This window comes from Miniopterus natalensis, chromosome 1, assembly GCF_054644295.1.
Source record: "Miniopterus natalensis isolate mMinNat1 chromosome 1, mMinNat1.hap1, whole genome shotgun sequence".
In the NCBI taxonomy this organism is placed as follows: Eukaryota; Metazoa; Chordata; class Mammalia; order Chiroptera; family Miniopteridae; genus Miniopterus; species Miniopterus natalensis.
In genome coordinates this window covers 38,067,422-38,078,931 of record NC_142081.1, presented here as the reverse complement: position 1 = coordinate 38,078,931, position 11,510 = coordinate 38,067,422, and the positions used below count along the sequence as shown (strand labels likewise).

At 40.3% G+C, this 11,510-nt stretch overlaps 1 protein-coding gene across 2 annotated transcripts in view; it reads left to right on the top strand.

Moving 5' to 3' along the window:
- The first annotated feature begins 1,002 nt into the window (after positions 1–1,002).
- Positions 1,003–11,510, top strand: part of KIF23 (kinesin family member 23) — a 30,029-nt gene continuing 19,521 nt past the window's right edge. For both annotated transcript variants that reach the window (XM_016198083.2, XM_016198082.2), the window contains exons 1-8: positions 1,003–1,124; positions 3,008–3,077; positions 4,430–4,558; positions 7,930–8,035; positions 8,262–8,398; positions 8,603–8,712; positions 9,147–9,317; positions 11,314–11,426. In XM_016198083.2, coding sequence (XP_016053569.2) covers positions 1,114–1,124; positions 3,008–3,077; positions 4,430–4,558; positions 7,930–8,035; positions 8,262–8,398; positions 8,603–8,712; positions 9,147–9,317; positions 11,314–11,426 — 847 coding nt within the window. In that variant the 5' untranslated portion in view covers positions 1,003–1,113. The remainder of the gene's footprint in view (positions 1,125–3,007; positions 3,078–4,429; positions 4,559–7,929; positions 8,036–8,261; positions 8,399–8,602; positions 8,713–9,146; positions 9,318–11,313; positions 11,427–11,510) is intronic.

The following is an 11,510-nucleotide window of genomic DNA, read 5'->3' as shown; positions in this document are numbered from 1 at the left end:
ATGAGTCATTGATCAGCCTGCAACGGGGACATGTGCCCTGACCTGGACTCGAAGCCTGATCACCTGGATCCTCGGTCAACGCTCAACCGCTGAGCCACGCCTGGCTGGGCTGCATATACTCTTACGCAACAATTATGCTTCTAGGAATTTATCCTCCATATTTACTTGCATTCTGTAAAATTACAAATTCCAAGTTTATGCACTATAACTATGTAATGGCAAAGATAGGAACCATCTTTGTGTCAAAAAATGTGGGCCAAGGATATTACATTATGTTTATCCTTACTGGTGTCTGGTGCTGTAGGAAGTTGAGGAGATGGGACTAAAGTTCCATGAGAGCCCAGATGTAGATGTAGATTTGATAGTCATCAGTTTGGGGGCAGAGGTTAGAAATGAGATAGAATCAGTTCATCATAGAAAAGAGTGGTTCTGGACTTCAAGAACCAAATTCTATTCATTTCTCTATAGATATATAGATGGATAGATGATGATAGATGATAGATAGATAGGTAGATGATTGATAGATAGATAGATAGATAGATAGATAGATAGATAGATAGATAGATAGATAGATAGATAGATAGATAGATAGATAGAGAAAGGGTGATACGAGAACCAGAGAGGGAGTCTGAGACTGCGCTGGGCACTCCCGGGCCGGAACTACAGCGCCGCCTTCTGACTCTATCCTGGGTGTGCTCTTCCACTGGACTTCTTGCGCTGCAGGAAAATAAACCCTCAGCTTCTCATCGGAAACGGAGGGAGTTGATTTCAGATGTGAAGTCCCGGCTCCAGCGCCGCGGCGCACACGCCCGGACTCCCCGCACCCCGGCGGCGTCAGTCGCCCAGGAGACCAGCGCCACTTCCGGCAGAGCAGTCACTTCCTCCGGGGCCGCCCCTTCTCCGTGGGCGGGCGCTGATTGGCCCGTTTGAAATGCGCCGGGCGCCAGCTCACCTGGGCTCGCAGTCGCGCGGCCCCGCTCCACTGAGCGCAGCGCCTCTGCCGCCGCGTCTTGGTTCCCGCAGCGCTTCTCTGCGACCCCGCTGTCCTCGCCGGGTCTCCGTGTCGAGCCCGGCGTCCCGCGTGCGCGTCTGGGCAGCGCGGAGCTTGCCGCCATGAAGCCAGCGTGAGTACGGGGCAGCGGGCCCGGGGCCGGGCCCCGGTGATGGGGCGGGGGTCTCTTCACGCCGGGGGCCCTGCAGTCTACACCGAGCTTGGCTCACCCCAGGCCGCGGCCCCCAAAGTGGGAGTCCCCACGTGAACCTCTGCGGGGGAGCGGCGGCATGGAGACCCGGACTCGGCGCCCGCCCCCAGGGCCTGGCTCCCGCGGCCGGGAGAGGTCGGCCCCGAGTCGGGGGAGAGGGGAGGTTCGTGCGGCCGCGCCGGTTCCCGTTGGCTGGGTTGCCGGCACCTGGCTCCGGGCCGCCTCCACCAACCCTTTCCTTTCCCTGCCGGCGGCCGCGCCCGCCGCGGCACTTTGCCGAGTTCGTGCGGGGCGGGGTCGCGGGGCCGAGTGCTGAGCCCTGGGGCCGGCGTTGGTTAGGTGGTCTCCGGCCCGGCGAGCCCTGGCGGTCGTGAGCGCTGCGTGCTTTCCCATCCCCCGCCGCGGCCTGGAGGCCGAGACCTTGCAGCTGTGGAGGCCGGTGACTTTCGCCCTATTCTTGGGCCGCAGACGTACCCGCCCACATTCCTCGCTAAATCGGGGACATTTTCGGCCTTGCAGAGTTCCTTGGCCGCTACTGGGTAAAGAAATAATTGTGCAAGAAAGAGGGTCGACTTTATCATTATTATCATCACGTAGGTAATAGTTCGCAAAGCAACTTTGTTTTCTTAAGAGGCCAAAGTCAGAATCTTTTATCTTTTTTTAAAAAGTGTAACTTTAAGTAAACTTACCATAATATCTTGCACTTAAAACACTAACTTGCTTCTATTTAATATGAGAAAATGTTGAAAAATATTTTAATCTATAGCCCAAGCCAATAATTTTATTTCATTTTAGTGGTAAATGTTTAGCCTATAGGTAAATTGGGGGGCATCCTAGAGAAGTGGTGAAATAAATCAAAATAACTTTTTCTATTGTCTCTACTGATAAAAAAAAATTTCAACTGAGTAAATTTTTAAAATCTTACTGACTTTACTCAACAATTCATGAATTGGGCAGCATCCTTTTAGCAACTAGGAAGATCTGAGGAGCTGTACAAAATGGAAGATTTTTATAGGCAGAAAGGGGCAGGAAGAAGCAAAAAGCAGATTGTTTCAGGCAAGGGCATCTTCCTTTGAGGGACCATAGGGATCTGTGAGGGGGTTTCATACTGACTGGCTGAGATTACATTCCTGGGAGAGATTAAAACAGCAATTAGGTTAGGTATTAAGTCTTGGTTTGGTGATGTAAGCTTAGCACAGGTGGCTCCATTTGGGGCCTGTTGTCTGATTTACACTACTTAAGAGAGCAAGAAATTGCAGTCTGGGGACCACATTTTGTTTGGAGACAAAGGATGATAGGTTTTAAGAATTCAGTGACCTTGAAAGTTATAGACATAAATCTTGATGAAAATGCATTCCTCTATCTGTTTTTATAATTTATTGAAGTTAATCACTTGTCAGTCTACCTTGGGCAATCAATGGCTGTTGGTGCAGTGTGTGTGCTTGTACACATATATAAATGTCTTTCAAGGTAAGTGTCAGTTGTCTGTAGATTTTTTCAAACTTGTAGTGCCTCTAAAATTGTTGCTCAAGAAAATATTCAAACTATTTTAAATACGAAGTAGGTACATTTAGTACCAAAAATGTAACTTCTCCTAAACCGAATTTTAATTATTTTGGATTATGCATACCACAAACACTCCTGCTAATGCAATTTATTCTTATTAATGTTATTTATTTAGGGTGTAGTGTTTTGGAACTGCTAAGGAATAATTTATAAACCTTGGAATTCTGCCTGTGTATGAATTATAGGTGAGATTTTTGAATGTTAGTGTTGAACTGAATTGTTTTTTAATCTATGACCAGGAGGACTAAGACGCCCAGGAAACCTGTAGGGAAGAAAGGATCCCAAACGAGTATTAAAGACCCAGTTGGGGTAAGGTTTCCCTGTGAATTTGTGTGTGTGTGTTGTTTCTTCATTCCTTTTATGTCTTAGTGTATGCTTGGAATGGATGGAGATGTGGAAGTGGAGTCAAAGGACATTTAGTTAAAAGGACTGTACTAAATTGCTTAAGGCTGGTTCCAGCTTTCTAATTTTGTTTCTATGGTAGGATTCATTAGTCCAGTAAAATGAAATTTTTGGTTGTCAACTACATCCTATAACTAGTTATAATTTGAAGAGTTAGGTAATGAAAAATATTCAACTATCCCAGAGAATTCTTCATACTTTGTGAGATGGGAGAAAACTTTCTGCTTAGGTGAGCATCCTCTCCCATCTTTAGGACGGTTATATTCCAACTGATGGCACACTTCATGAGGAAAGAAAGCTCCAAACCCCATGTTTTATGGGACCAAGTTTAAGACTGGTATAGAACCGTTTAATTCAGTCTAAGGACTATTCATAATTACATGTACTTCACTAGTTTCAGGCTTGGGAACTTGCTTTTAAAAGCAGATGGCAAACACAAGAAGGTTGGTCGCTTTGCTCTGGGATGTTTTAAATCTCCCGTTCACTGGTATTGGAGTGTATCTCTTGGCCTTAGGGAACCAGATACTTTGCACATATGGCTGAACTTTTTTTTTAATTCTCACCTAAGGACATTTTTCCCATTGCTTTTTCAGAGAGTGGTCAGGGACTATAAGGGAGAGAGAGAGAGAGAGACATTGATATGAGAAAGATACATTGAGTGGTTGCCTCCTGATTGTGCCCCAACTGGGGCCGAGCCAGCAATCGAGGTACGTGCCCTTAGTTGGAATCGAACCTGGGACTCTTCAGTCCATGGGCCGACGCTCTAACCACTGAGCCAAACCAGCTAGGGCCAGCTGAACATTTTTTCCTCAACACTGTTGCTGATTAAGGAAACAACATTTCAGGTATTGCATCTACTACTTATTTATACATCAAGTGTTAAGTTGGCAAGTTTTAATTGACATCCAATTCCAAAGAATTCTTATTGTGTGATATGTTATTGACTTTTTTGGAGAAAGTTTTAAATTAGTAGTATAGCTATTAAATTTGTGCCAATACAATAGTGAAGAGGAGCTGTGGGTTTGATGCTTTTGTTATCAAAATAATTTTATGTGCATTTAAGAACTCTTCTGTCTAATATCTGTTTGCATTTGACAATCTTGGGTAGCAGGTTTTCGTTTTCATAGCTCTAAGTTTATGATACTGATCTCTTAAATTAAGACACCAAAATGTTTGTTGAATGGATGAATAGGAAGTTTAAATGAAAAGTCAGGTAAAAAGTCAACTTTTGTTCTTTAAGCACTTCCTTGCATTTTCAGGTATATTGTAGGGTGCGCCCCCTGAGCTTTCCTGATCAAGAGTGTTGCATAGAAGTGGTCAATAATACAACCGTTCAGCTTCATACACCTGAGGGGTACAGACTTAACCGAAATGGAGACTATAAGGAGGTACTTCCTATTGAAATCAGGCTGTTTTTACTTGATATATTCTTTCCTGAATGGCTTTTCCATTTTTTTAATTTAACAAAATTCATGTGTTTTCACTTTTTTGACTTATCTACTTCACTGTAACCACCATACCTGAAGTTTTTAATTCCTGGAATATAGACACACCTTTGGTATACTGGAGTTAGAGGATTGCTTTTTAGAAGATAATTTCTTTTACAGGGTATTTATTGCTTCCTAGAGTGTATTTTAGGGATAGTTTAATGTGGAATGATATATGATCATGCTAGGAAATTTTTTATATACACACACACAAAATTTCACGTGGGGAGATTGAAATAACATTTAATAGACATTGTATACCTATAGCTACCTCTTATGAAGTGTTTTTTTCTTTAGTAAAATGTTGAGCAAAATGAGTTCAATTCAGTTTAACAAATAAGTGCTAAGCTGGAGGGTGGGAGGAGATTTTTTTACAATAAAAATAAGTGAGATACAGCTCTTGCCTTTATGGAGTTTACAGCTTAATTGGGGGCACAGATAGTAAACAGGTAACCCTCAAACAGATAAGACAGAAAGGTAGGTGTGCTAAAAGAGATGACAGAACGCAGAAGAAAGAATCAACTCAGGCAGTGGTGTCTACTTTCAAGTTGCCATTCACTCTTTTGTGCACATTACTCCAGTGAAATTGTTCATCAGAAGCCCATCTATACTATGTTTTTATTGATTTCAGAGAGAGGAAGGGAGAGGGAGAGGGAGAGAGATAGAAACATCAATGATGAGAGTCATTGATCAGCTGCTTCCTGCACGCCCCCACTGGGGATCGATCCCACAACCCGGGCATGTAACATAACCAGGAATCGAAGCATGATTTCCTGGATCATGGGTCAACGCTCAGCCACTGAGCCATCCCAGCTGGGCAGGAACAACTTTTTAAAATGAATTGTGACTAATACATTTATGCAGCTTTGCCACTTGGAACTAACCATGACAGACAGCAAAGAACCTGTTTATCTGTTTAGTGAGATAAACCCAGTAATCACATCTTGGGATGTGGTAGCCATGCTAATGGCTACGAAAGTTTCTAAACATTGCCTCTTGATTTCTGCAATTACCTTCTCCTAGACTGGAAATAAACAGTTCTCAGAGTTAGCACTGGTTTGCTGACCTTACTCTGAGTAGCATTGACAAGATTGCTGAAGCCTAACTGGACTGTCTGCTTCTACTCCGAGTCTTTTCTAATCCATTTTCCACAGAGCAGCCAGAATGATCTTTTAAAGCACGTCAGACCACACCATTTTTATGTTTAAAACCTTCCAAGGAATAAAGTTTTTAAATAGGCAAAATCCTGTTTAATCTGCCTCCTATCAATCTGGCCACCTCATCTCTTAGTACTTCTCCAACCCTGGATTCCTTAGATAAACCAGAATTCTGCCTCGTGGCTATTCCATTGGCCTGGACCTTTCCTTTGGCTCTTACCCTGTTTCAGCTTAAATATTACCTTCTCACAGAGTATGTCTAGACTACCCCATCAGAAGTAGCACCCCCTCCCTTGTCACCTGATCTGCACTCTATGTAATACCTTGATAGCACTTACCACAGTGTATCGATTTATCTACTTATTTATTGTCTCTTTCCCTCGTATAATATAAGCTTCAAGGGATATACTGCACCTTCTCTGTCCTGTTTGCCAAACAGTACATATAGATTAAACATGAATGTATGGTCCAGGGAGGCTTCATGTAGGACTAGGCCTTTGAGGTTATAAAATAGTTGAAAATTAACTTACTGAATTTTACTTATTAGAGTTAATTTCAAGTGTGTGTAAATAGTACAAAAGGTTTGGTGGAGATTAAAAGTTCTTGTGACAGAAGGCAACATTGAATAATGTAAAGAGTGTTGGACTGGAAACAGCTTTGATACTGACTAGCTCCATGAGCTCGGGGCAGGTTCTTCCTTTGTGGTCTCGTTTTTCTTCACCTGCAAAGAAGGAGTGTATTCATGAGGACTTGGAGGTCATCTGAGTAACCTGTCAGCATTATCCTGTCCTTTATGTCTCCTTTCAGTTCTAAGATTGTTCTTTGTATGAGTTCTAGAGCTGTTTCATAGGAGTGGAATAAAAACTTCCTCAAAGGTGAGAGTTAACCTAGCTGAAGTAGGTGTGTGATCTTTAACAAGTTATAAAATGAGCATAAGAATTAATAGCACCTACATCAGAGGTTGATTCATTACCATGCTAAGGTAGTGCTTGAGACAATTGTCAGTGCTAAGTATCAGTTACTGTTATATTTGAGTACTAATCTATACATGTCTCTTTTGGGGGGACAAAATTGCTAAGTTTGAAAACATAAGGGTCATGATATTGATATCTGAGCAGGTTCAATTTAAGGTAAAAGTCATAAAATAGAAAAAAGGGAGCCATTTGACAAAGGCTATAATCAATAAATTCTAATAAATCTCATGCACCAAATAACACAGCACTGATGTTCATGAAGCAAAAACTGCAATAAATTCAGGAAACCTGCAGAAACAACTGCAATATCTACAAACTAATAAGACTAGAAAATAATGAAAAAAGATATAATAAAACTCCAGCCCCTGGACAATTAGGACATTTTCATTTACACAATTTATGCCCCAATCTCCAATCTAATTTTCTAAGTAGAAGTTTGGTAATATTTTTGGCAATATGGTTATACTTAATCATATTTTAAACAAGATTTGATAATTGAAGTATTGCTTTCATAAGGTCACAATTTATTTAAAATTTATATAAGAACTCAAATGAATTTATATTTACTGTTCACTGCTGGGTTTTTTTAGAAAGTACATCAAAATACTTAGCTTTATGCTGTTATGCCATTTATGAGAAAAAATAGAAAGCGGTAAGATGAGGTAATATGTGAGGATTTTCCCAAGTTTGTGACTGAATCATACCTTTTGATCTTTTTGGTCATTTAATGAAAACAAATTCAGCCTTAGGTCATGACTTTTTAAAATTTCTTTGTTGATTTTTAGAAGAGAGAGGAAGTGAGAGGGGGAGAGAGAGAGTTACATCAATGTGAGAATGAAACCGATCCACTGCCTCCTGCTTGCCCCCACCAGGGATCGAGCCCGAAACCCAAGCACATGCCCTGATCAGGAATCGAACTGGCAACCTTATGGTACACAGGACACCACCCAGCCAATTGAGCCACACCGGCCAGGGCATGACTTTTTTAAGGATTCCAAGTGTAAAGACCATTCATACTTTTTCTTTGTACACCTAGATCTTAAATGTTCATAAAGAAACATCTGAATAACTTTAAACATGTGTTTCTAGTTCAGATACAGGGGAATTCACTTATGCCCTTTTATTTTTTCCTTTTCCACAGATTCAGTACTCATTTAAACAAGTATTTGGCACTCATACCACCCAGAAGGAGCTCTTTGATGTTGTGGCTAATCCCTTGGTAGATGACCTCATTCATGGCAAAAATGGTATGATTCTTGGAGTTTTGTTGGGTTTTCCTTTTTCTCCCCCTCTGATAAAAACTTTTTTGATATATTGGGTTTATGTTTAGCCTTGAATTCAGATTTGCTAGGGTGGTGGTAAACCTGTTTTGAGCTGATTAATTTTTTGTTTTTTGTGTTTTTTAATACAATGAATAAATACTAGAAGTGGAGGACTTTTAAGATATAACCCAGTGTGACTGCTCTGTTGTAGGTCTCCTTTTTACATATGGTGTGACGGGAAGTGGGAAAACTCATACCATGACTGGTTCTCCAGGGGAAGGAGGGCTGCTTCCTCGCTGTTTGGACATGATCTTTAACAGTATAGGGTCATTTCAAGCTAAAAGATATGTAAGTATAATTTTTTATGTTGTAACTATTTCACCTGACATAGGGACGAAGATACCTGTGAATACAGTAGTATTATGGGAAAACTTACTGGATACGTTTAGAAACCTTAAACATTTAAATAAATGTTTCTCAGTTCTCAAATATGTTTCTTACAATTTAAGCCAAATTCTCAAAATCACGGTCTGATTTTTATCCCCACTTCAGGTTTTTAAATCTAATGATAGGAATAGCATGGACATACAGTGTGAAGTTGATGCCTTATTAGAACGGCAGAAAAGAGAGGCTATACCCAATCCAAAGACCCCTTCTAGCAAGTAAGTAATTGCATTTGTATGCAACACTGGCCTAAAGGGAACCCTATCTGATTGTTTTCTAAGGCATAGGGAATGGTGAACATGAAGTGGAGAAGATTCTCTGATAGTTGACATTAGTGAGATCAAAGATGAAGAATGTTCTTAAGTAACTATTTGCTCAGATTTTTTTTTGTTTATGAGCACACTGCCTTTGAGTCACTACTTAGAGAAGGTGCCACTTTGGATGAGAGGGTATAAAAGCCTGTGCTGTGTATCTGGGAGGACATGGGAGTATTGTTGGCTGACTGAGTGAACAAAGTTCTCTGTGCATTTCTGCTTGTAAGGCAGGTCATTTGTGCTATATCTTTTAGTTTCCTCTTGGAATCATTTACTTTTGATATTAATTCACAATGTAGAAGATCAGTCTTATTGGCTTTTTTCTTCGCCTTTTTCAGACGACAAGTAGATCCAGAGTTTGCAGATATGATAAATGTACAAGAGTTTTGCAAAGCAGAAGAGGTTGATGAAGATAGTGTCTACGGCGTATTTGTCTCTTATATTGAAATATATAATAATTACATATATGATCTACTGGAAGAGGTGCCGTTTGATCCCATAAAGCCTAAGTAAGTAGTGAAGAGACACCCCCCGCCCCCCCTTAGGTGCTTAATCTTGGGGAAGTCACTTCACCTAGTGAGCCTTAGTTTCCTCAGCTATAAGTAGGGATAAGGTTTATTTTTGTTTTCCAAATGAAATGTAACTTGTGTATCATGCAATTGGTGCTCAATGAGTTGTTTTATTATTAACCAGATATGCAGGTGTATTAGGGACCCAGTGGGTTAAGTATCTAAGGAGGACACCTGACATTATTTTTGAAAACTCTTGGCCCTGAGCTGTATTTTAAGAAGGACCTTAATTGGATAAAGAAGTGTCCCTATTGATGTGCCTTGAGGCTACCTTTCAAAAACCTGACACTTAGTGTTGGGAGTTTGTAGCCATTTTCACCATCTGTCTTGGTGATCTCTACAGAATGGAGCCTAAAGCTGTTGTCTGTGCAACTAATACAGACCTTCCCTCAGTGATTAATATGAAGTGACGTCTGTATTGTCATTCTACCAGAGTTATGAGACTACTCCTATCCTTGAGTCTTGCCCTATGGAGAATGAAGACCAATTACAACCTGGCATCACGAACAATAAATCTGCATTTGCACAAGAGCTAACTCTGGAATCCTGTGTCTAATATTAATGTCTTGTTCCTGAGTTGATGGTTTTGTTCTTAAGCTAAATGCTTATCTTTAGTGCCCTCTTCATTGGGGCCTCTGAGGACATAAATGGTATGAAGACCTGTGTCATAAATTTAACTTTTGTGTGTATGTCTAATCAGACATTATTGGAGAAAGAGGGGATTTAGAAAACCATTAGACTGAGAACAGGTGTCAATATGTCCACTTTTATTTACATTAAACTGTATAGACTAATTACTTTCCCATTTGTTTCAAAGTGTCAGTTCTGCATACCCATTTCCCTAAACTTTTGTGATGTTATTCATTGCTACCAATCAGTTTCATGCCTGCACATGTGCCAAGTTTTTGTTTGTCCTAAATTAGATTATTTTCAAAGGAGCATATTATCTTGGTTTTATTTAGTTACACAAAAGAACTGACAAATATAACTTGTATGCTTTGTAACCTTTCTGGTAACTCCTTGAATGAACTCACAAGGTGCTTATTTGGCACTGAGTTCAGATTTAATTTGTTAGGGTGGTGTATAACTGCTTTTCTGAACTGATTAATGTTTAGTGTTTTTTAATACAATGAAGAAATATTACAATGGAGGATTTTTAAGATACAACTCACTGTGACTGTCACATACTGTGGACTGATCATGTTACTCTGAGATGGCTGCTGTAGAAACAGTAACTTGTAACTTATACCTTATTCCTTTGGTAGGTGGAACAGTTGCAGCATGCCCATGAGGAACACACACTTTGTGTATGTGATTGTGTTGACTCTTTTCTTAAGGAGAAGGGTGCTGATATACTAGTTTGGCATCTGTGGCATGTTTGCACGTAGGTGGTTTTTCATTGGCACTAGGCTGTCTGCTACCTATGAGCCCCTCCTTGCTTCCTGAAAAATCTGCCATTTAGTGGGTGATGGTCCCACCATTCACAAGACGAACATTAAACAGGCAGCGCCCTTTCCCATCCTTATCTTACCGTACAGACTCAAACTTACCAGCCACCTTGGAAGGATTGCCACTCCTGGTATATAGCAAACTCTCTCTGAACTTTTTTACTGACCCTGAGGTCAGAACCAGCTCTATCTTTTGTTCTTATAAATTTAGGAAATGCTAGATTTTAATGCTTAACTTTTGTTTCATGTGCTTTGTTACAACAAATTAGAGCAAAACTTTTAAAACAAAATAGGTTCTTATAATTAATCTTGACTATATATCCTTAAGTTATTTGTTTAATATTTGTGTGGGTTCTTGCTTAGTCTTATTTCCATTATAACAATGGATGTCATGTGCTTGGCATTTTAGTCCTAGTCTTAAATTGAGATAACTCAATTTATTAATAACTCATAATTTAGGAAGCTTATATATTTTTTCTTTCCCATAGACTTCTGCAATCTAAACTGCTTCGTGAAGATAAGAATCATAATATGTATGTGGCAGGATGTACAGAAGTAGAAGTGAAATCTACTGAAGAGGCTTTTGAAGTTTTCTGGAAAGGTTAGAATTAAAGTTAAGAAACTATAAAATGATAAATGTATTTGACCAACTGTACTTTTTAGTTTAGTAGAGAGCATGTATAGC